The 23120-nt window shown below is 50.8% G+C and overlaps 7 protein-coding genes across 7 annotated transcripts in view; 3 read left to right on the plus strand and 4 right to left on the minus strand.

Annotated features, from left to right (window-relative positions):
- Positions 1-301: 301 nt before the first annotated feature.
- LOC100898643 (glucose 1-dehydrogenase) lies at positions 302-1949 on the plus strand. The gene is made up of 6 exons (XM_003742240.2): positions 302-431; positions 632-765; positions 939-1208; positions 1302-1408; positions 1534-1594; positions 1709-1949. Exons 1-6 carry the CDS (start codon positions 383-385, stop codon positions 1865-1867), a joined length of 780 nt encoding a protein of 259 aa, XP_003742288.1. The 5' UTR covers positions 302-382; the 3' UTR covers positions 1868-1949.
- Positions 1950-2854: 905 nt separating this feature from the next.
- LOC100898785 (cholinesterase 1) lies at positions 2855-4620 on the minus strand. Its single transcript, XM_003742241.3, has 2 exons — positions 4237-4620; positions 2855-4144 (listed from the first exon to the last, which is right to left on the minus strand). Exons 1-2 carry the CDS (start codon positions 4582-4584, stop codon positions 2855-2857), a joined length of 1638 nt encoding a protein of 545 aa, XP_003742289.3. The 5' UTR covers positions 4585-4620.
- A 1743-nt stretch (positions 4621-6363) lies between these two features.
- On the minus strand, positions 6364-8140 carry LOC114828170 (cholinesterase 1). The gene is made up of 2 exons (XM_029111150.1): positions 7770-8140; positions 6364-7647 (listed from the first exon to the last, which is right to left on the minus strand). Exons 1-2 carry the CDS (start codon positions 8118-8120, stop codon positions 6364-6366), a joined length of 1635 nt encoding a protein of 544 aa, XP_028966983.1. The 5' UTR covers positions 8121-8140.
- A 1043-nt stretch (positions 8141-9183) lies between these two features.
- On the plus strand, positions 9184-14883 carry LOC100901301 (kinesin-like protein KIF3A). Its single transcript, XM_029111151.1, has 10 exons — positions 9184-9369; positions 9469-9562; positions 9695-9848; positions 9991-10181; positions 10309-10433; positions 13300-13497; positions 13609-13736; positions 13898-14124; positions 14269-14603; positions 14701-14883. Exons 1-10 carry the CDS (start codon positions 9184-9186, stop codon positions 14881-14883), a joined length of 1821 nt encoding a protein of 606 aa, XP_028966984.1.
- LOC114828173 (lysosome-associated membrane glycoprotein 5) lies at positions 11385-12456 on the minus strand. Its single transcript, XM_029111162.1, has one exon. The coding sequence runs from the start codon at positions 12363-12365 to the stop codon at positions 11385-11387; it is 981 nt and encodes a 326-aa protein (XP_028966995.1). The 5' UTR covers positions 12366-12456.
- Positions 14884-16303: 1420 nt separating the features above from the next.
- LOC100901443 (fas apoptotic inhibitory molecule 1) lies at positions 16304-17635 on the plus strand. Its single transcript, XM_003742254.1, has 4 exons — positions 16304-16518; positions 16632-16794; positions 17174-17224; positions 17486-17635. The coding sequence occupies exons 1-4, from the start codon at positions 16304-16306 to the stop codon at positions 17633-17635; spliced, it is 579 nt and encodes a 192-aa protein (XP_003742302.1).
- Positions 17636-18359: 724 nt separating this feature from the next.
- LOC100901586 (organic cation transporter-like protein) overlaps positions 18360-23120 on the minus strand; it is a 37078-nt gene continuing 32317 nt past the window's right edge. The window contains 8 exon segments of the mRNA XM_003742255.2: positions 18360-18425; positions 18959-19105; positions 19214-19398; positions 19590-19840; positions 19956-20180; positions 20290-20461; positions 21117-21372; positions 21527-21779. Of these exon segments, the coding sequence (XP_003742303.2) occupies positions 18360-18425; positions 18959-19105; positions 19214-19398; positions 19590-19840; positions 19956-20180; positions 20290-20461; positions 21117-21372; positions 21527-21779 (1555 nt within the window).

Here is a 23120-nt window from a genome sequence, read left to right on the forward strand (position 1 = left end):
GGGAAGAGTTCTGTAGGGAAATATGTACATCCCAACGGGACCGAGCTTACAGATTGCTATATCCATTGTTGAGGATCGCTGCATATATTAATATCCTCCAGCTTGGAATAGCATGAATTCCTCCGGAGCAGAATGCGACAGAAAGATCTGGATTTTCCAGCAATTGGCTACACGGATCTGAATCTGGTGCCATCAATATTCGGTTGAAGGAAGGCGTAGCAACGTTCGCGTTGTATAGGCGATCCGGGGAGCGTCGCCGTGGGAGAGAGTTCGACAAACCGCTCTCCCGTATGATTGACAGCAGGCAGACCATGCCGACGACAACAACATCACAATGTTTCTGTGAAAGCAACCAGAATCAACATCGCTCTGCTCGCTCATCATGTGCTCCAAAACTACAAGATTCGATGGCAAGGTCATCATCGTGACTGGTGGGTTAGATTCTGCGAGCACCTGCGAGTCGGAAACGAGGAGCGACCTCGGCCGATCCAATGCGCTTCGACGTTTGGTTCGAATCAGAGATCTCTAAGTCTGCAGGGGAGCCTCCCCCATCTTGGCCCAGACAGCCCAGGATCCGATCGGCCGCGATTCCCTGAAGTAGGAATGAAAACCAAAATTCCGTCTCCTTCAGGATCGAGCTCCGGTATCGGAGCCGCCGCGGCGATAATGTTCGCTGAGCGTGGTGGGAGTGTCGCCATACACGGGAGGCGACAAGATAAACTGGACGAGGTCGCAGCAAAGATCGAATCGGTGTCTGGCAGGAAGGTAAGACTCTCGTTATCGGGTTCCCGCTTCCCGAAATGACCCCGTAATACAATGCCTCACCACCAGCGAGATTCCTTAAGCTCCGGAACCACTCGAAGTTCTCAATCTATTCTTGATTGCGGATCCCCTCGCGGAAACTCTCTTGCTTAAGTCAGAGGTCTGTTGTTTTTCAGCCAGTGTCGGTGACCGGTGACATAACTTGCGAGAAGGACCGCGAGACTCTCGTGAATGAAACTCTGAAGGCTTTCGGGAGGATCGACGTTTTGGTGAATAATGCCGGAACTTGCGAACCCTCAGGTTGGCAGACAGATATCAAACTCTTACAGCCAGTGCTGGATCTGCACGTGATAGCCCCTCTGGATCTATCTCAGAGATGCATGCCTGAATTGTTGAAGAACAAGGGAAACATCGTTATGATCTCCTCGATTGGAGGTCTTATGGCGGTAGGTGTGCAGTCGTGAAATTTTCGCGGGGGAGCTCCGGGAGAGGTCGTCGGGAGTCGCTCTAGAGTCTCAAGGAAAAATCCATCTTTCCAGCCGAGAGGATACCTCCATTATTCGATCGCCAAGGGCGGCATGCAGACGATGATGAGAACCCTTGCGGCTGAGGTTGCCAAGCTCGGAGTCAGGGTGAATGCGGTCAAGTGAGTTCCCGAGAGATGGATCTTTGTCGGCCTGGAGCGATCTCGCTCGTGGTCCGCTCCATAAGGAGGTGCCTATGTGGGACCTCAACAAAAGCTTGAGTGTTCTTAACGAGTTGCCGTTGCAGTCCGGGATACATCGAAACAGACATCTTGAGGGATGAGGAGCTCAAGAAGAGGATCGCTGCGGTAAATAACTTCAATCTCATACATCTGAATGATATAGATATTTCGGTCCCCTATGCACTAGGTCAGAGTGAGTTCTTCTCGTCGGGTATTGAGACTGGCGGAATCCATTTGCAGAACCCGAACTTCACCGCGACTTTCAATCCGAACGGTATCGCTGGAAAACCGGATGATGTTGCGGAAGCGATCTGTTTCCTCTCGAGCGACGCCGCTCGCATGATTACAGGTAGTACGAATACTGTCGACGGTGGCAAAACCGCATTTTTACAGTTTTGAGTCGATCCAAATCCTTACCGGCATCGCCCGACCGTGTCGGAGGTCAGAACGGATGGCACATTCAATAAACTCATCCAATTGACTGGAAAGACTCGCCTCGACCTTGTTATTGCTGCGCGGCTGCCTGTCGATGGGAGGAGGTGTGCTCCTCAACTACATGAGAGCGCCGAACTCACGAAATACGCATCACTCTTAGCTCACAGAAGATTTATTTACTCGATATAGAACTCGGCGACTTGGTTCTCGGGCGGTAGCGGTTCACCTCATCGAGTCTCCAGAAGCTCCTGAAGATTCTTTGAGAACCCGACTTCTGGCTATCCGACGTGTTGCACGCTCGTTGAGGAACGGGGAGAAATCACAGCGCTTCCTCCCGGCGTCGATTGTTCCCAAACCTAGTCGCGCCGGAAAAGCCGGTACCTCGATAGTCGAGCAACGCATACGTCGGGTAGCTCATGGAAATTGAGGGAAGGAGGCGATTGTTATCATGCAACAGAATGAGCGCTCGAGGCCACTTTGAGCGAGTGACGAGGAAACGATGGTCCGGCGGACAGAGTGGAATGATACTTTACGGGAGAATTCACGAGCGAAAGATTCGAGGAATTTTCTGTCCATTTTCTCGAGAAAAATCATTGGGCGGGATGCAGTGTAGCGAGTTTTGGTACATTTGCTTAAATGCCAAGTTCCGGATGAGGCCGAATTGACCTCTTCTCCATCAAACATCTTCCTGGTAAGTAAACTGGCACGTTTTCATCTCTCCGAACTTTTGAATCATTCTCCTACGCTCTCGCAGTTGATTTGACGTGAAAATCATCGTAGGCTTCGGCTCAAGATGTAAATGCATATAACAGTGAGGCAGTTGGTAGCACTGATTCATTGACGTTGTTGGATACTGAGGAGAGGTTTCCGCGAAGCAGGGCGTGGAACGGAGGGAACAATGATTCTCGCCCAGACCGAGAGAAGATTCCAGGATATGAACTCCCTTCCGGCTTACAGCTCTTCTCTATGCGGAGACAGCGTGTTCTCGAAATACGGGAAGACTGACCGGCATCGCGTTCTTTGGGGAAAACCTGAGCTGACCCGCGGCTCCTTATCAATCACGAGAAAATCTCCATCCTCTGAGTAGCGGGGCCATTTAAGTCCACGGTACACGGGCGTATCGTCGCTCTTGGCGAAGTCGGACAACACCTTCATTGCCTCAAGCATGTACTCCTGGTCCGCATCTGCGACCCTCCGTTCTCCTTCCGAATCTTCCAGATAGGCGCCGGTGAAGTGAATGAAGGGCGACATGTGATACGCTCCGAAGATCTTCGGATCGAATGAAAAGTACTTTCTCTCCATAACTTTGTCGAACCGATATACATAGACGTGACCGTTGACTCGTGCGTAGTTCTCGATGAAAGAATTCGATGAACAATAGAAGAAAGCGTCTCCAATAAATTGATCGAAGGCGGTGAATGGGTCGACGAATTCCCTGAGGTAATTTTCCAGTATGGCGTCCTTAAGCCGTTCGTCGCCGTCGATCTCGACTCTTAATCGGTACGCACGGATGATCTCCTGTATGACATCCAGAAAATCCTCATCGGTCAGGGTAGTCGGATGCCCCGCGCCACTCATTGCGGCGAACATCGAACCTTCGTTCTGCGCATAACCGATCAATGTCTTGACTTTGAGGAAATTTCCGGCGTTGCTCTTCAGATACTCCTGGGTGTTCTCAGGCAAGAATATTCCATCGGACGTGGGAGTGAAACGCAGAATTATTGGACCGCAATCAGCTGTTTCTCCGCTCCTCTGTATATCGGCCAGCTCGAGTCCTCGCAGGCACGCGATCAAATTCTCATCTCCAGTACATCCCGCAGCTCTCGCAACGCACCGGGTTCTGTTCTCGGCGACTCTCGGTTCATTGATCAAGGTGCTGGATATCACTCCGGCGTCCATGAAAGCTGCGCGGAACAAATTTCCCTTCTGGCTGTTTAGTGGAGTGACAATTTGTGTGCTCACTGACATTGAGCCCGCGCTCACCCCGATGAGTGTCACTCTTTCGGGATCTCCGCCAAAGATCGCGATGTTTTCTTGGACCCATTCGAGAGCCAAGCGTTGATCGAACAGGCCAAGGTTCTTGAACTCGGAGTTCTCCAAATATCCGAAACCGAGAAAACCCAGGCGATAGTTGAAGCTGACGGTCACAACATCTCCGATCCCGGCCAAAGGCGCCATGTTGAACTCTACGTGGCCGCCTGAACCCCAGAGAAAACCGCCTCCGTGTATAAGCACGACCACCTGTATCGGGAAAAAAGAACTGCGTTTTTTTCCGTTCCAGAGCTGACACGGATAATCAGGATACATGAAGGCGATGATTACCGAATACGAACCGCTTTCATATCCGAACTCGTCGTCCCTGCCTTTCGAAACACATTCAAGAACAAGCAGTCCTCCGAGTCGGTCGTGTTGGAGAACTGTTGCAGTGGGAAGACGTTCGGCTGAGGACAGGAAAATCCATATTTCGTCGCTTCGAAGTCTCCAACTGATCCAAACGCTCGAGGTAGGGCGAAACGAAGCTCCCCGATGGGCGCTTCCGCGTACGGAATGCCCAAGAACGACTCCACATCGACATCGAGCACTTTTCGCACGGTCCCGCGGATTCTCCCTAGACGTCCTTGTACTACCGGCTCGGCGAACGTCCGAGAAACGCACAGCAGAATCGGGACAACCACCAGCATGATAGTATATGCAAAAAATCTGTCCGAAGAATCCGTTGCTGTAGCCGATGACCTATGTATCATGGGAGCCATCGCGGAGGAAGTCTCTCCACAGGAGGAAGAGAGAGAACGGATATTGGCTTCCAAGATTTGAGTCGTAAATCAGGCAATAGATAGTTCAGGTACAGCGTGGAATCTTCTTCGGTAGGATTTCCTTCTATAATAATTAGAGGTGAGAATCGGATGAAGTATCACCCTGATTATGATCCATCAATTGATTGCGTAGTTCGAGACTCAATCTCTGAAGGGATCAGGATTCGCATTGTAATCTCTGCTGATGGCCCGAGTCGATCTGAGGTCTGTCAGCAATCACGGGGTTCTCTTCTCGGGGAATCGGGGCCGCGCAGAGCGGACGAGTCTTCGTTCTTCGCGGACCCTGTCGATACTCTCATCGTTTCAGAAATGCACACTTCATCCGCATCCAGGTCCGAGATTGAGATCTGAGAATATCCTGATGATTTCTTCAAGCCGTTTGAGGGCCAAGCACTGATCGAAAATGCTCAAGTTTTTTAGCTCGTGCCCAATTATCCGAAATCTAAACAGACGGTCTCGACATGCTCGATCCCAATCAATGGCCCCGTGCTGTATCCTACGTTACCACTGAAACCCCGACGAGAACCGCCTCCGTGAATGATAACCACGATCCGGAATGGGAGAAAAGAATAGGCAGTCCCCGACATAAAGAGCAGAAGTTTGGAATCGGTGGAGATTTTCGACAAGAAGCGTGAATGGGCGAAAATTATTCATGCGATTCGTCATACGGACCACTCCCATGCCGGAGCTCGTCGTCCCGGTCCGTCGGGAAACATCCGAAGTGAGGCGATCCTCCGAAGCGGTCGTATTATAATATTTCCCTTCCAGCGCGGAAATCGTTGGGTGTGGGCAGGAGAATCCATATTTGGCGACCCTGAGGTCTCAGAGAGACTGTTCGGATGCTCGAGCTCGCGCGAACCGGAGTCATCCGATGGGAGCATTTGCATAAGGCATGCTCAAGAATGAATATTTTTCGGCGCCAAGAGAATTCTGCACGATTCCGCGAATCCCCCCCCCCCATCGGTCCGTCGACTACCGGCTCAGCCCACGCGATCGGACAAAATGGGAAGAATAAGCTATTCCAGAAGGATATTCGCGCTTCAATTGTCTCGAGAGATATCTGTTCACTCGAAAATTCGGAGAAAGAAAAACAATACGATCGATCGCTCTCGAGAATTCTTTTTGATTCCGGTTTGGTGCCTCAGACTTCCTACAAAACGCGTATTCTTCAGTGCCCCGGGTCCCTCCAGCGGGCAGCTCACCTCATCACGGTCTTCGCATGGCGGATAATCGGATAATATCCGGTACGGGAGCAGAGAGAAAGATCTTCCGCGACCCCAGGTGAGGCTCCGATAAAACCTTTGACGGTAGGGAAATTCTGCAGCAAAGGCTCCATGCGATAAGTTTCATGATGACACCTTGTGAGGATCGATAAAGGATACCAAAATTCTCCCAAAAAAAGCTGTAAGACACCGCATAGGCAGGGATGAGCAGCCTCGGGCGGCCGATCTCTGAAGCCTTCACGAAGGACGGAATCTGGGGATCAGCGATGTGTTTCTCAGTGAGCAGGATTGATCGCAACTCGAGCGGGATCCATACAGAGCATGAGGCCCCGAAAGGAAATACATGCGAAAAGGAGCCTTCCGATTCCGAATGCGAAATCCGACATCCGGGAGGACAGATCGTTGGTAATAGCGAGCTCTTGACTCATAACTCAGTTCTGCTTGAGTGGAGCATTCCCTCGAAGTACGGAAAAACCGCTTGGCATCGAGCTTTATGCGGGAGACCCGATCTGATCCAAGGCCTGTTGTCGACCACGAGAATATTTTCGTTCTCGGAAAAGCGGGGCCATTCAACTCCGCGGAAAGCGGGCCTTTCGTCTTCTTTGGCGAAAGTGGAGAGTACTCTCATCGCCTCGAGCATGAACTCTTTGTCCGCATCCAGAACCTCGTGGTTTCCGTCAGAAGATCCAAGATATGTCCCGGTGAAGTGCACGAACGGAGAAATATGATAAACTCCGAAAACTTCAGGATCAAACGAAAAATAATTTCCTTCAAGAAGTCTCTCGAAGCGATAAACATAAACCTGATCATTGACCCGTGCGTAGTTCTCGATAAACGCGTTCGATGGACAGACGAAGCGGCCATCCCCGATGAATTTTTCGACCGCTGTGAACGGATCGACGAATTTCTTGAGGTATTGTCCCAAAAGATCCTTCTTCATCCTCTCGTCACCTTTGACCTCGACTCTGAAGCTAAAAGCTCGAATCATTTCCTCGATGACATCTATGAATTCCTCATCGGTCATCGTTTCCGGATATTTCTCGCGTCTCATAGCGGCGAACATTGAACCCTCATTCCGCGCGTAGCCGATCATAGTCTTGACTTTGAGGAAATCTCCAGCCTTGGTTTTCAGGTATTCTTCTGCATTCTTAGGCAAGAAGACTCCGTCGGCGACGGGACCGAATCGCACGTGTTTTGTCCCACACGTCGCTACGCGTTGCAGCAGGTCGGCCAGTTCAACTTCGCGAAGGCAGTCGATCAGGTTCTCATCGTCGGCACATCCAGCTGTTCGTGCTACGCATTTCGTACCGTTCTCAGCGATTCCAGGGTCGTTGATCAATACGCCAGAAATGACTCCGGCGTCCATGAATGCTGCGCGGAACAATTTCTTCTTATGCGTGTTGAGTGGAGTGACAATGTGCGCGTTCACCGACATTGAGCCCGCGCTCACGCCGATGAGCGTCACTCTGTCGGGGTCCCCGCCGAACATTCCGATGTTTTCTCTAACCCATTCGAGGGCCAAGCGTTGATCGAGCAAGCCCAAGTTTTTGAAGTCGGTGTCCTCTAAGTAACCAAAGCCGAGGAAACCCAGACGGTAATTGAAACTGACGGTGATCACGTCCCCGATTCCGGCCAGGGGCGCCATGTTGTATTCCACGTTGCCGCTGGAACCCCAGACAAAGCCTCCGCCATGGATCAGAACCACTACCTGTGATACGACGAGACAGTCAAATATCATATTTAGTGCGGGAAATGGGGAGCGTTCGTCTCCTACAACATATGGGCACTGATGATCAAGAAAACAGAAATCCCCTAATGTTTGGAACGAACCGCTTTTTTGTCGGAGATGTTCGTCCCTGTCCTTCGAAAAACATTCAAGAAGAGACAGTTCTCTGAATCGGTTCTCTCAGAGAAATTCTGCAGCGGGGAAGACATTGGTTGTGGACAGGAGCTGCCATATCCGGTGGCGTCGAAGCTACCAACAGGACCGAATGCTTGAGGTCTCGCGAAGCGAAGCTTGCCCGTGGGTGGTTTCGCGTACGGAATGCCTAGGAACGACTCCACTTGGACATCGAGCACATTCCGCACGGTTCCACGGACCTCCCCTAGCGGTCCCTGGACTACAGGTTCGCCGAGCGACAAGACAACGTTGAGTAGAACCGGGAGCACCGCCAACATCATCGTCTGTCACAGCAGTCTGCGGCGACGACGGGAAATGTCGCGCCGAGAGTACATGTCACGAGAGAGAAAGAGGGAGACTGAATATAGCTCTCGAGATTGGAGCGATCAACTGAGCGATAAGTGGTTCACCCTGCTGCTGTTGTTGTTCCGGCTCACGGGTCATCTAACGTAGATCAGGGGTAGGGAGTTCTTTGAGAATCAAACGATCTGAAACGTTCGGAATCGATTTTTTCCATTGCTCGAAAGATACGATGGCTTCCTGCTGAGAGTACAGATTAGACGGCTGTCTTTTCTAGCTCTCCAAAGCGAGCCTCTTCTAATTGCCACCAGCTCGCCTTTCCAATATGCGCTTTCGAGAGTTTTGTCTTATCCTGGAGATCCTCCTGATCCGAGGCACCAATTTGCTCCAAGTCCCTACCTTCGATTCACCCGGTCCTCGAGAGCTCGCTCCGGTAAATCCGAGCTTGTGAGCGTAGTCTCTGCATAATATGTCTTGAGTCAATCGGTTCTGTCCCACGATATATTATGTCGGGTCCATGAACCGCCACTGATTACGTCCATGCTCGGGACACGCTGTGATGCTCTCGCTTGGAGCCGACCCTACGAGAACATTTGCTTGATCATATCATACGTAAACTGAAATATGATTCCCAAGTGCATGAAGTCAGTGAGTCGTCGGGACGAGGCTTCCGTATGTTTTTCCGACTATTTCAATCCTCGCTCCCTTATCTTCCGAGTCTCTGCTCAAATTCGCGATGGAGCTGGGCTTCATGACGTTTCCTCGAATGAACGGTCGGACGCAATCAATGCCCATACTCCGAGGACTGATCACCCCCGTAGATCCACGACCCAGAGATCGCGCTCTCCGTTGGCAGACTCCCTCTCGCTCCACTGAGCCCGAGTCGAACCCCCGTCACTATGGAAACCTGGTGAGCGTGCTTGCGATCAGCTGTTTCGAACCCCTCAGCCTTCGGACTGTCCGTGGACAGAAACTCTCACTCGCGAACATCAATCCGTGATCCAGTGCCTTATAGGCTATCGTTGCCCCAGTCTAGGCTCGAATATGAGTGAAGACTCAGCAGTCGACGGGGACGCTGAGGAGAACCGGAAGGATAATGTTCAAGTTTGTGTGAGATGCCGGCCGATGAGCGAGTCAGAAATTGTAGGAAATTACAAAAACATCATTACGGTGGATCACATCGGCGGAACGGTCACAGTCAACAGTCTGAACCCTTCCGAGCCCCCGAAAGTAAGCTGACGTCCTCGTCACATCGCTATCGGGGAGAAAATGGTCTTTCGTTCCGCATGTGACTAAGGGCAAGCTCGCTCACGGAATCCGATCTTGCAGAGCTTCACGTTTGATCTTGTGTTCGGACCAGACTCTAAGCAGGTCGACGTGTACAACAGAGCGGCTCGACCGATAATAGACAATGTTTTGCAAGGTGAGTGGCACTCCGCCGGAAAGGGGGGGAGGGGCGGCCATTCACCGCGATGCCGAAACTTATTCCAAAATCATCGAAGGCGTTACATTTGGTTGTTCGACTGATCGTTGAGATTTCGCTCTCTTCTCCCAGGATACAACGGGACCATTTTCGCTTACGGGCAAACTGGGACGGGCAAAACCTTCACCATGGAGGGAGACAGAAACGTCCCAGAACTCAAAGGAATCATCCCGAATTCCTTCGCGCACATTTTCGGTCACATAGCGAAAGCTGCCGATCGAATGAAGTGGGTAGAATGATTCATCGTTGCGCAAGCGCGATCTTCCCTATATGCTATCGAGCTTCGTTTGCAAGATGCCCATGAGAGTCAGCGGATAGAGTTCCTCCGGCGCCGTTTCCGCTTATCGCTGCAATGTGATTTTCTTCAGATTTTTGGTGAGGACGTCTTATCTAGAAATTTACAATGAGGAAGTCCGTGACCTCCTGGGCAAAGACCAGAGCGTACAACTCGAAGTGAAGGAGAGGCCGGACATCGGTGTCTACGTCAAAGACCTGTCTTCATGCGTTGTGAATAATGCCGATGAGCTGGACCGGATCATGACCCTCGGCAACAGGAACCGTGAGTGTGATCGGGGTGTCTCTGCTGACGAATTTTTCGTGGGCGAGAAAAATTGGAGAAAACGAACAGTGGCGCGCTTCTTGTGGGGTGAATTATCTCCTCACCAAATCGCTTCACGACATTACAGGAGCTGTTGGCGCGACGAACATGAATGCTCATAGCTCGCGGTCACATGCCATTTTCTCCATTACCATTGAATGCTCTGAACAGGATCATGTCCTGATGGGAAAGCTGCATCTCGTCGATTTAGCCGTGAGTAAGAATTCTTCTTTCTATGATACATGAACTCCCTAGAATCCATTGCTGCATCCCTTGAGTGATTTGCTCTTCGGCGAGCTACTCGCTTGCGCATCGGTGTGCACCCATTGGCCCGACAACCGTCGGCTCCGAGACATCGAGGCTGCTCCGAAAGGCGACCTAGAAGTTAGCTCGGCTTGTATTTTCTTGTAGTGAATGTTCCAAGTTTCAAGTTTCGTTTCGAGAGACCCCAGCTCGAGCGTCACACAACATAGCTGACTTGTAGTGGGGTTTCGTTTGGGGTGTCCGCCAGGATCCCCGACAGAGAGGGTCCCATTCGCCCATTCGAAGGCGTTCTGCTATGCTTGTATTTTTGCTCTCTGATTCGCTTGCTCGAAACATGAACTCGAGAGTCTGGTGATCGAGGGCATGGACACTCGGCTAAGATATTCGGCACGAGGATAAGAGTAAAGGGGAAAATACTCCGAAACCTGCTCATGGAGGAACGTAGCAGAGGTTTCACCGCTTTATTCAACAACGAAACGCGTTAAGAGATTATCAGGGTAACAGAATGAACATGATGAACGTATCTATCACCACGATGATCTCAAACGAGATCTATACTCAACCAACTGTGTGCTCATCCAGACGAAACGATGAACGCGCGAAACGATGAGTGTTGATTGGCCGACATTCGTGACTTTTACTTGCGATCGACTCGTCGAGAAGGCCAACCCATATATCGCGCTTCAAAACGCATGCGTTATAGAGGCTTCTGAAATCAGAATAGTAATCGAGAGTCGATTCAAGGGAAATTGATGGTTTTCGAAGAAACCATGACTTGTTCCCATCCTCTATGAGCCTTTGATTTACAAACGATAGGTGGGCGGGCGACAGCGATGATTTGTCCCGGTGCGAAAGTTATTCCATGTCAATGCGTTTTCCTCTTGTGATATGCGGCACCATTCAACGGATGTTCCCATAGTCAACTTTGGTGGCGAACATCGATCTGTAGAGCGCGTAACCAACGATGGTCGCGAGAGATACCCCGGCCAAGGTGCTACCCACAGCTACGGGGACTGTCCGGTCGTAGTTGTATGGATCCAGTGTATGGGCCATGGCCACTTGCTGGCAACGCGAGAGGGGTCCGTAGTTTCCTGTCAGCTGATAAGCTTGAAGCCGAATATCCCTGAGTTTAACCCTAATTTCCGAGGACGAATTCTGATGCGTGAGCACCAGGGGCGGATAGAGGGGACAACCATAAGATTGGCCCATCGGCGTCTTGAACAGACTGATGTTTTGCGTGGCCGAAGCGTAACGCCGTCCTGGATTGAGAGCTCCAGGGAAGAGCGGCGAATTCGTGTTGTATTGAACTTCGATTTTGTTCACGTACCATGAGCTGGGCGAATGAATTCTAGCGAAATGCATAATGAACTTGAACAGTGGCCACTGCACTTCGAATAGCGGTTCTCTCGATTCCGTAGGACAAACACCTCGCGTTGCTAGTTCCCGGTTTGGGGGCATCTTGATTGATGCATATTTCTTGCCTGACGCTGTGGCGTACGGAATTTCGAAAGTCGCTTGGAATCTCGCCAGAATGCATATTGTTCCATCAGAGTTCCACACGGCCAGCGAATGCTCGGGGGCCTTGATTCGAATTGTGGAACTCCGCTGAGCTAACGCGATCGGCTCGCCGCGAGTTTCGTTTGATCGGGGCAGCTCCTCGTGCGGAGCTGTGGCTGGCCTATCGTCGGCATGCTCGTGGTTTTCTTCAGGAACCGCGCTATCGGTTGCGATGATTCGTTGCTCAGGCAACTCGTGTGCACTAGCATCCTCGTACTTGGAAGCATCCAGCGGCGGGAACACAACTGGCTGTCGGAAAGCACCAGCGCTCGAGATACATGCGATTGCGATGAGCAGCAAGACGGAGCTTCTCGACATCTTCATCTCCTGCTGCTGTGCACGAACGCTGGTAGAGCGGGCAGTCTAGCGGAGGACTGCAGTAAGCCTGCTTGCCTTGTGTGCAATGCTTGCTCGTCTGCGTGTTCGCTTGCCAGAGCGCACTTCGAGGAGCGTGGACTCCGCGTCGCCTGCGCTCTTGGCGCCAAGTCACATTTTTGCTCAGATCTGTCGCGATGCCATCAATTTACCGAAGAAAACCACACGAACCCATGTACAGCGGTTACCACGAGTAGTTCCTTGTTAAGCGTCACCCTAGGACATCCCCTCATGAGAGTTGTATCGTCGAGCTTCACACCTGACCGGTCCCTTTGGACCTCCTCGGTTTTCCCCTCGGTTTTTCGGGCCATAAGTTACGAAGCGCCATTCTTCCTCCGGCGCCGTTCTGACGTTCCGAGAGATTTCCGTCAGGTCATTCGTGAGGTGGTCCGTCATATTTTTCGTCAGGTCTCCAATCAGAGCCTCCGTCAGGGTTCCCCTTCCATCTGGGCATCTCGGGTGGAATCTATTCAGCCCCAAAACCTGGGGAGGGATTGAAGTGCCGAGTTACGAAATTATTCAATGTTCCCGATCCGAGGAAAACATGAAGCGAATAGCGAGTGGTGGTGCATCATCTCATAACATAAACGCATGGGTCCGAATGGTTTCATGGGGTCCATCTCACTCGAACTCTTCACTCGATAATCAGCCGACTCCAATCCACGGGGGCCTACCTAGGTTCGCCGAAACAAGGTCGCAGGGGAGCATCGGGAATTCGAATGATTTCAATAAAACGACATCGCCGATTACCGACACTCGGGAGAATGCTCTCTGCCTGCCTCTGATACCACTTCACGAATTGTGCGTTGGCGCGTGAAGTTCATTTATAGGTATCTAGAGCGGAGAGAATGTTAGAGCTTTCTGAGCAGCGAAATTCTTCCAGGGTTCTGAGCGTCAGAGCAAAACCGGAGCCTCGGGACAACGATTGAAGGAGGCGTCCAAAATCAACCTCTCGCTATCGACTCTCGGCAACGTGATATCTGCCCTGGTCGACGGCAAATCCACGCACGTGCCTTATCGCAATTCCAAACTCACGCGACTGCTGCAGGACTCTCTCGGAGGGAACTCAAAGACCCTGATGGTGCGTGGTTCAAATCGTTTCGATGCTCACGATGACTCCAGAAATACTAGGCGGGTGGAGATGAAGTCGTCGATATCGTTTTTATGTCATTGGTCGACACCCCCTTCGCAGGTAGCAAACGTCGGTCCAGCTCAGTACAATTACGAAGAAACTGTCAGCACTCTAAGATACGCCAATCGAGCAAAAAATATTCAAAACAACGCTCGGATCAACGAAGATCCGAAGGACGCCCTTCTGAAGTGAGTTCTGAGAGATGATTCCTTACGTTCGATGGTATCATGAGGGTCGATAATAATGACCGATACTTGAAGAATTGCCAGGAATGCTCGGCAGAGCCGATGGGGACAGAATGCGCGTTAGGGTTTCAATTCCCCGTATACATGCTGAGCTTCCCCCGCAGGAAATTCCAAAAAGAAATAGAAGACCTCAAACGTCTTCTAGCGGAAACAGATGCCGAAAGCGGCGGAAGTGGTGCCGAAGAGGCAGAAGACGAGGCGACTCCAAATGTGCAAGCGTCAGGTCAGAATGCGGGCTCACAGAAGTTCCAGAAAAGCACTGAACTCCAAGAGAAATTAGCTTATCTGCAGAAACGGATCATCGTGGGAGGAGAGAATCTTCTCGATAAAGGTTTGTTACCTGTTCGAAGGAGGCTCGACAAATAGGTGATTAATTGAATGAATCTATCGACTCCGTCACCCAACTTAGCGGGCTCGACGGATCGATATCTAACATAGGTGGAACGCATTATCGAAATTCGATTCAAACCCGCAGCGGAGGAACAAGAAGTTCTCCTGGAGGAGAGTCAACGAGAGCTCGAGAAACGGAAAGAAATCGAAGAGGCATTACGGGAGGCTCTGAGGATCAAACAGGCAGAACGCCTCGACATCGAAGAGCGCTACTCCGATCTGCAGGAAGAAGCAGCCGGGAAATCACGAAAATTGAAAAAAGTCTGGAGTCTCCGACAAGCGGCCGAAGCGGAGATGGCTGATATGAGGAGAGATCATGAGCGTGAGATGGAAGGATACATCGACAGCGTCCGACAACTGAGTAGGGAACTTAAGCTCAACATGCTGATCATAGATACGTTCATTCCGGAACAATTCCAGGTATGATTCGCGGGAGCCTCGAATAAAAGGAGGCATATGGAATTTACGATTCTACCTTTCGAAAATCCCCTTCTGAGGACATCCCGTCGCTTTCCAGCAACTCATCGAGAAAAACTCCACCTGGAACGAAGATATCGGAGAATGGCAACTGAAATGCGTAGCGTACACAGCGAACAATCTGAGCAAGCTGGATACCGCCGCAACCAGTGAACCCGATGAGCTCGTTTACAGTCGGGACGATCTGTATCACTCGTACGGAGTCGCAAAAACACGGAAATGAAGGGACTGAGACGTCGATTCGACCTCTACCCTGGATGACCGTCCACGTTTTTCATAATCAGTACCTAATAAAGCTTTCGGACGTGTTCGACCATCGATCCCGAGAGCACGATTCCTTACCCTCCCGCGGCAAGCTCATGGCTATATATCAATTATGTGTATCATGGCTTGACATGGATGAGATCAATGGATCCGGACTCCGACATCTGGGAGCCATTATATAATCGAGGAGAGAAGATCTTACAGAGGAACAGCAAATTTCCTTTATTTAGTGATCCTTGATAATTGCGCGGAGCTCCAGATGGACGGGAATCTAACAGCTCTCGCGAACGGCAGATTCCCCGGCACAAAAAGCATCCGTCAACGCCGATGCTCTCACACGACTCTCGGGAACAGGTTGTGCCACGAGTAGACCAGCCTTCGATCCGAGGGATGCTGACTCCGGCGAACGACAGCGATCGGTTCGTCACGCGGATCGGCTGCGAGTGGTCCATCGGGAAGGGATTCGTCTCCGTGCTCGTGATTCTCCTCGGGCACTAGGCTGTCGATCGCCATGATTTGCTTCTCCTGGAGATCGATATCTCTGTCGTCGAGGTACTTGGCCACATCCAGGGGCGGAAAAACGACTGGCTGGCGAAAAACCGCCGCATCCGCCAAGTTGAACACTACTATAGCGATAAAATAGATGTAATACAACATTTCGCGCTTTTCGCTTGGAACACTCGGATTTTAAGTCCTCGGAGCAGAACATGCAGAAGGTCGCAGACAGGCGGCGCTCCCTCGTAGCGCTTGCCGGAGCCGGCTTCGGGGAGCTCCATGCTTCCGGAGACTGGGTGAGTCAGGTCGGTCTCAAAGGGAAGAAACATCGCATTGGGAGGGATGCTCGAGTTCTCCAAAAACGTTCGAGGGATGCAGAATACAGTATGCTCGATATTTCCGGAGACGAATACTTATTTAGGGATACATTTAGTATATTAAGGAATGTCTGAAAGGAAATCGAGTCTATGAGCCCTCTCCGAACCCCGAATTTTGAATCTCTCGGAAAATCACCGGCGTCTCGAGCCGCTCAGCACCTAGGATCGATGAGGCGCCCGGAGGCAGCGAGGGAGATTTAATTTCCGTCAAAATCGACGCGAATGCGCCTCCATAAGATGACGCAATCTGCGAAAGGGCAACGATATTTCGAGGCGAGTTCCGTGCGGTGAGTAGGAGGACTCAAGAGGGAAGATTAGACTCTCTCGCAGAGAAACAAGGCCGAGTATGTGGCATCTCGTGTTTTTAGGGGTGTCATGGTAACGTCAGAACCCCGGACTCGGAAGCGGGCTGTGCTATGAAATCGCTCCGTCAGGAATCGCACAGCTGTTCGCTCAGCAAGAGCTCACTCAGTGGACTCCTGCCGACCTCTTGCCTTGCATAATCCTATGGCTGACATCGTAGCTTCATGGGAAGTGCCGCTCGTAGGTCAGGCATACAGGGTAGAATTCGAACATGGAAGCGCGACTGGTAAACGGGTCGTGTTCGTGAACGGTGCCGAGGTGCTTCGTAAGGATTGGCTCTTCAAACTCGTGGGCGAGGAGACATTCGAGATTCTGAATCACAAATGCATCATATCCATCAAGGCTGTCGGAGGTTTTAGGTTAGTGATCTGTCCCTCGAATCCCGATGAGGAGAAATATTCCTCCACGAAGTATCCGAGGCAAACGGCTCAAATGAACAAGAGGTTCGAGCTGCTCCAATATTGCTCAACAGGTATTCGTACCGATTGTTTGTGGACGGTAGGGAGATTGAGTCGTTCCGCGAACGGCAATCGAAAATACTCAAAACCTGGATTTACGTGGATCATCCCGAAGCACAGCCGACGCGTGTGACTCTCGAAAGAGATACCATGGACGTTTACGTCAATGGCGAGAAGGTGAGAGCTTCGCTAGAGTGCTACGAGGGTCCACTGAAAACTACACGAGAGTAGAGGCAACTCATCGGAGCTCGGAGGTTTTTCTTAACCTTGTTAGCATCTAATATGGGCTTCTGGGCTCCACCTAACACCCGGTAAGGTCTCTGGGATTTCATGGCCATCGAATTGGGTCTACACCAAGCAAGCCGAAACATTGAGGTCGACTGAGCGGCGCAAGAACTCTACAAAAATCGATTGATTCTTGCCGTGACTCGCATCTATCAGAGTTAGAGAGCGATCCCCTGAATGTCAGTCGATCCGCGCTAGTTCTGCGGTCTGGAACGAGGACTCCCATGCGTAGTCAGAGAATCAGTGGAACTTACGTCTCCATTCATCACAGGTCGAATCAGTCGCGGAATTCGTCAGCGAAGGAACAGAAACCCATTTCCAGGTGAGTTTCCGAAGATTACGAGTTCGACGACCCGAGGAAGACAATACTTGGGAATGGAATGAAAATCGATGCTCGATATGAGTAGGACGAGCTTGGGGCGAACGTCACAGGAAAACACAACCTTGCTCAGACGACTCTTAAAGCATGCCAAAGGGCTTGAAGATACTACACGAATCACGGAAAAATCAATATCGACCGGCTGCTAGAGAAGAGGATCGAGGCACTTCGCGAAGGATTGAAGAGGCGTCTCTCTTCCCACAGATCGGGAATCGGATGGGAGTCATCACTGGTGCGAGCAGCGGGAGCAGACACGAAGGTATAATTCATAATTTGCTCATTGATGGTCATCTGGTGCCCGAAGCTCCCGAGGAAGCAGCCCCGGAGAATGTCGCCATTATGGAGGACCCTTGAAGATTCTGTATAATGATGACGATCTAAAGAAACGGATGTGAATGGAATGGATGGAAAACAAATCTGCGGATCACTTCTTCACAACACCCGCCGCGGCATGACGGCACAAAGAGCTGAATTACTCCGAATCTTGCGGTTACTTTAGCCATTGGCGGCTAAGATTCACAGACGGGGAGCACCCGCCTCCGGAAGCGAAGGCGGGTGCTCCCCGTCGATCTCGATTGAGGAGGAAAGTCGCCTCCTCTGGGGAATACTAGAGATTAGAGAGAGACAATCGAGGGAACGGTCTCGATGACTTATCGCGGACAAGGTCCCGCAGATTTATTTTTCGCTAAGTTTCGAGAGTTCGATTCAACGATGGTAACAGCATTGATGAATTATTTACAAGTGAACATTGGTTTCTATACATCGACTCAAAACAATTCAGTTTGTTATTATCTTTGCGGAGATATAACTTAAATATAACTTCCTTCCATTCTCCTTCCTTTCAATCAAAAACAATGCTGCTAGAAGTGAGCGTCGAGCGCCAATCGTGGTGAAAATTGATCTGCACCATTCTTCTGCTAAAATCAACTCCCGATTTGGTTAGATCCTCTGTCTCCACTCCACTCCAAGAGAAGAGAATTCCCGGACTCGCACTTGGCACTTATTCCATTGATGATTATGAAGCAAATGCTCTTGTCCGAGCAATACGATTTGATTTTTTTCCCATTTGTCTGAAACATCAGAACTTCGTATGCACGAAGTTGTCGAATGTGAAGGAGGTGGTGACGGTTCCTTTCTCGGCTCGCTTGCAAGAGCCTCTCGGAAAAATGCTTCCGATCCGCGGCAGCCAGCGATGATTGCCGCTACCGTGGCTCCTCACAGGCGAAGACTTGCTCGGCTTTGAAGTTCTTCTGCAAAAGCATCAAGCGTCGAGGGATCGTACTCGTCTATATAATCGCCGAAGTACCTCGCTCTGCTGCTCTGAGACTGCTGCTGCAGCTGGCCTTGAAGTTCGCTAGGAGACCTCCTCCCTTTCCTTGAATGTACACATCACCTCATGAGCGGCGTAGGTTCCCGATTTCCCTCCGGATTTTTCTTCCGTGAACCACGAGTCCGGTTACGGAAGAAAACACGATGCCATCGAAACTGGGAATGCAGAGCAGCAGAACAAGGCGACCAGCAAAGAGGTGATGATAAAGATGAGGATGGAGGAAGATGGAGGGAGGAATAAAGGTGGGGGACACGGCTGCTGTGGGCTCTTGTAGCGGGATCTCTCTATTGAAGCGAGGAGAGAGGAAGTTCCGAGGGTTCCGGGTGATGAGATGATCGGCCGCATGCAGCTTACCTCAGCATCGAAACATCATGCGCCGTGTCCGGCAGAGGTTTATTGTAAGTTTCTGGCAGTATGATGAGGAGAAGAATCGAGACGAGGCAAAGGCTGCCGTTGATTATAGCTCCGGCTTCGGGGAGCTCCTGCGTAGGTACCTGCACCGCAGAGCGGAAAATTTATTTCTCACCCGAAAATTCTAAAAGTCTTCATCGACCCTAGGAGGCTGCACGATTCGAGCTTGTCGACTAGTTTGATTGACGTACCATGTCTCTGAATAACGGTTCTGCAAGCAGAGCGAAGCGGAAGAACACGTGCTTGCTGGCGGAGCCGAGAGCACGCACGGTGGTCGGAAATACTTCATCACAATAAACAGATACTATCGCCAGACACGTGGACGCCAGAAAACGGCCCCCCATTGCCATGCCGGCATCGTACCATATGTTCTTGCCTGAAATTTCGTACGGTGAGCGAGCTTTAACTTTATTGCATCCGGGCTCCCGATATGGGACACGAGGTATGACGGTTCGGGCGAGGGAGTTATGTATTATAGTTTGGTGGATAGAGTGCCAGTCCGCTCAAAGAGCTGCCGGTTCTATTCTTTGAGCAGCTTGATCAATTTCCTCAAGACCGGGAACTCACCGAGATATCTGGGTACTAGGACTGTGGCGGCGTAGACTCCCGCCAAAAGTAAATAACAAAACACCGAGGTCCATTTACGACTCCAAAACCGCAAGGCGTACATCGCGAAAACTGCAGCCGTGATCTCAGTCACCGACCAGATCACATAACCCCAGAAGAGGTTATCGCGAGGGTGCGCCATGAAGCCATAAGGATCCGCAATCGTTTGCGTCGGTGAATTGCCGAAATATAACAAGTAGCCAAGAATGACCCTGGAAGATGACACGGAAAATTAATTGACGACACTTCGTTCAATTGCTGTCGCATCCTGTCCCCTTTGAATGTTCCCGGAAAGCATGAGGAATGAGCTCAAAAAGAGGCACTCACATGATGATGAAGGTGCACACACTGTTGGTGCGCACGTTGGGCTCAAACATGCTGTAGTCGCGAGTTTTCAGGTAACTCTCCTGGTCGAGGTAGCTCTGGCGAACGTGGATTGCATCCATTTCGGAGAATATTTTCCCATTGATTCTCGCTATGCCCGAGATACATTTCTCAGCTCTTTCATGTCGCCCACTCGTGAGAAGCCATCTTGGGCTCTCTCGGAAGAATCTAAGACCGATGCACCTTTAGCTCCTCAGTCTTCCCTCTACATCGGGTATGGGAATAAAATTTAGGGCTGCACGTCAATTTCGGAATTTCCGGGAAAAAGAAGACTCACAGTAAGAGCGGCAGGAGCACGACGGAGACTACCGTGATGGCGAGTTGCAGGTATCGCCAGTTCGGCGAGATCCATAGAGCTGCAGCAGGCAGCGCAACGATACCGAGGGACCAGCTCAAGAAAAGACCTGCAGCCACCCAGCATCTCATATGAGGAACCAATGTCTCCATTTCTGTGAATTCAAAGAGAGGAATTTATTCGATCGCTCCGAGTCACGGAAACGCGACTTGTTCGGAGTCAATTTGGTTCTAGAGCGCAGTTATGCCAGTTCCATATCTATTTCCGAGATGAAGGAGCGATACGCGGCGATGACTCTATTTAGAATGTCGTCACATTCCGAAAATGATCCGAATTGTTCAAGCTTTGATAGTAGATCGAGACGCTGTTGCGAAAAGTTCAAATGTCGTGACCCGAGGAGAAGACATGGTCAGTGATAATGGGCAATATTTAGATGAAGAACTCCTTCGAAGTGCGCGCGTCCTTCTATCCTCATGTTATGGCCGTCAGAGGTCAGGAACTACTGAACACGATTAATGATGATCGGTTACGCGCGATTCATCCATCGCCTGTGTGATGGCGCTAGCTAGTGGATTTGAGACGTCGACGCGGCAACGGAACAAATGGCAGCGACTTGGGATTCGCGCCGGAGAAGTTTATCGAGGGAGAAAGTGATGAGCCGTCAAGAACAATCGCCGCGATGGCAGCCAGTCGGGAAAAAATTGAATCGGCGGATCAGCGTCCACACACAACATCGTCGCTGGACCGGAAGATCGATCCTGAAGGATGAAGTTGGCTAGAAAAATTCCGTCGACGACAGCTCTACTTACGGAGAACGAACGCCACGAGCATGCCTCCCAGACCGAAAGAGGAACCCGCCTTTGCCAGTGCGAAGTATTCCCACGACGGCATAAACGCAGCTGTTACCGAAAATGCAACGTGTTGTATATTGGCCAGCACAATCGAAGGGACCCGGCCCCAACGATCGGCCAACATTGACCAGAACAAAGCCCCGCAGAAAAGACCGGCCAGGTGAGCACCACGCGGGAAAAGTGAGAGCCATGAAGCGTCGCAGACCAACTCCCACTGGAAAAATGAAAACGACTTTATTTCTTCAGTTTAGAGTCGGTGAGTGGACGAGACTGCGTGGATTTCCCCGGCTCCGGTTCATGGAAGTTTTCGCCGCGTCAGATCCTTGATTCATTGATGCGGTCGAAAAAAAAGAACCCAACAATCGAACCTCTTCAATCATGGTCCGTTTGTGCACGTCTTGCGGAAAGACCCATCTTGTGCAGGGCTTCGACGAGTTTGGATCCACAACGACGATCTCGCTTCCGTTGACTCTGAGATCGTCTTTCTTCAGATCCGACCCGTTCCGTATATCGAAATCCCGGATGAAGCACCTCTCTATGATATGCCGCTCTGCATCGCGTAGTCGTATCGAGTCTAGAACTTCGGATCGACCCTGAACACTTGGAACGGCGGAACCGTCGCTGAAAAAGAAAAAAACGAGTCAGTCGTCCGATCGAGCTCCGATCTTGGGGCAGTGTCCACCATCCCATTTATCGCTCAATGCTCAACTCCAGGAGATCGATATCATTAGGCAAAGAGATGAACGATGCTCCAACAACTGTCCACAGTTTAGGAAACTCCCGTTTGTACTCTCGAATCTAAGGCTTGAATGGGATGAACTTATCGAGATTTTTTTCTTTCCTTGAGGCGAAGCTGCCCGTTATAGACCCAAAATTCGATAGATCGGAGTCGCGCTGAATCGAAATTCAATAAGATGATTCCGACGCTTACGCAACGGGATCCTGCCGAAACTCCAACAAAGTCACGCTCGTTCATACACACACGCGGCCGCACACAGACAATCCGACAACCAGCCAGTCAGTCAAACAAACAGTGATTCATCTTCAATTTCATTAGTTCCGCCGCGGAATCAGCATCAAAAACACATTTGTTGGAGCCCGATCGCCAGCGGAGCCGCGGCCAGCCGCTTGCGAGCGCGCAGGGATTCCGATTTCCATCACAGCCGTGACCGCCAATCTTTGAGCGGCAGCAACCGGAAACAGCTATTTTAACCCGGAGAAAAAACTGTACGACAAGTTGTAGCACGCCAAGCACGGCGCCTTCGACTCTAATGATTGAGTGATGATCGCATCATCCGACGATCCGTGTTTATAGCGACACTCTTTAGCCCCACCGAAAACAACCTCGACCGATGAGCCGTCCTCGGTCCCGATCACTCCTTTAGACCTCCGAAAATTGGACTCAGGAAGCCCGGGGACGGCTTGCACTGGCGACCTGCTTCATTGTTTGTTCTACTGCGCCCCCCTCCTCTCTTCATGATCAAACGCTCGTCATCGTGAGTCCGCTCCGGTGAGATTATGGCTGCGGCGGAAACAACGACCGAACGCAATTTATGGGAGAAATTCCCTTCTCGGAAGCATTGTTTCGGGAATGCGAAGCAGTGCAAATCCAGAGCCACGAAATCAGCTCGGAACCGACAGTTGAATTACTTGGATTCAGGTGCTTGGAGAAAAAGTTGAAACCATGAACATTGACGTAAACTACCTCGTTCTCAACAATACTTTCTCCCGGGGTCTTTTAAAAACATCTCCACTTTCCAGATGTCGAAGAGGAAAAATGAAGAATATATCGGAACCCAACAGCGGTGGTGGACGAAATTTGTATCCAACCGACGACGCCTCGAGACCCCATATTGCGAGTATTCGTTTTTCGTCGAACGGATGGAGAGAAGCAGTTTTTGCGCCGATCAGCATATTTGGGCTCCGCAAGAATCGAGGGGATAGAATTTCAGGTTCACCGAA

The sequence above is a fragment of the Galendromus occidentalis genome, unplaced genomic scaffold (assembly GCF_000255335.2).
Source record: "Galendromus occidentalis unplaced genomic scaffold, Mocc_1.1 scf7180000077360, whole genome shotgun sequence".
NCBI classification, from domain to species: Eukaryota; Metazoa; Arthropoda; class Arachnida; order Mesostigmata; family Phytoseiidae; genus Galendromus; species Galendromus occidentalis.

Bases quoted from the DNA above. Each gene is read 5' to 3' on its own strand.
- LOC100898643 (XM_003742240.2), top strand. From the start codon at position 383: ATGTGCTCCAAAACTACAAGATTCGATGGCAAGGTCATCATCGTGACT. The intron at 432-631 runs GTGGGTTAGATT...CGTCTCCTTCAG, and splicing joins CAAGGTCATCATCGTGACTG to GATCGAGCTCCGGTATCGGA. The intron at 1,209-1,301 runs GTAGGTGTGCAG...CCATCTTTCCAG, and splicing joins CGATTGGAGGTCTTATGGCG to CCGAGAGGATACCTCCATTA.
- LOC100898785 (XM_003742241.3), bottom strand. From the start codon at position 4,584: ATGCTGGTGGTTGTCCCGATTCTGCTGTGCGTTTCTCGGACGTTCGCC. The intron at 4,145-4,236 runs GTTCGTATTCGG...TTCCCGATACAG, and splicing joins CGAGTTCGGATATGAAAGCG to GTGGTCGTGCTTATACACGG.
- LOC114828170 (XM_029111150.1), bottom strand. From the start codon at position 8,120: ATGATGTTGGCGGTGCTCCCGGTTCTACTCAACGTTGTCTTGTCGCTC. The intron at 7,648-7,769 runs GTTCGTTCCAAA...GTCGTATCACAG, and splicing joins ACATCTCCGACAAAAAAGCG to GTAGTGGTTCTGATCCATGG.
- LOC100901301 (XM_029111151.1), top strand. From the start codon at position 9,184: ATGAGTGAAGACTCAGCAGTCGACGGGGACGCTGAGGAGAACCGGAAG. The intron at 10,434-13,299 runs GTGAGTAAGAAT...AAATTCTTCCAG, and splicing joins TGCATCTCGTCGATTTAGCC to GGTTCTGAGCGTCAGAGCAA. The intron at 13,737-13,897 runs GTGAGTTCTGAG...CTTCCCCCGCAG, and splicing joins CCGAAGGACGCCCTTCTGAA to GAAATTCCAAAAAGAAATAG.
- LOC114828173 (XM_029111162.1), bottom strand. From the start codon at position 12,365: ATGAAGATGTCGAGAAGCTCCGTCTTGCTGCTCATCGCAATCGCATGT.
- LOC100901443 (XM_003742254.1), top strand. From the start codon at position 16,304: ATGGCTGACATCGTAGCTTCATGGGAAGTGCCGCTCGTAGGTCAGGCA. The intron at 16,519-16,631 runs GTTAGTGATCTG...ATTGCTCAACAG, and splicing joins AAGGCTGTCGGAGGTTTTAG to GTATTCGTACCGATTGTTTG. The intron at 17,225-17,485 runs GTGAGTTTCCGA...CTCTTCCCACAG, and splicing joins GAACAGAAACCCATTTCCAG to ATCGGGAATCGGATGGGAGT.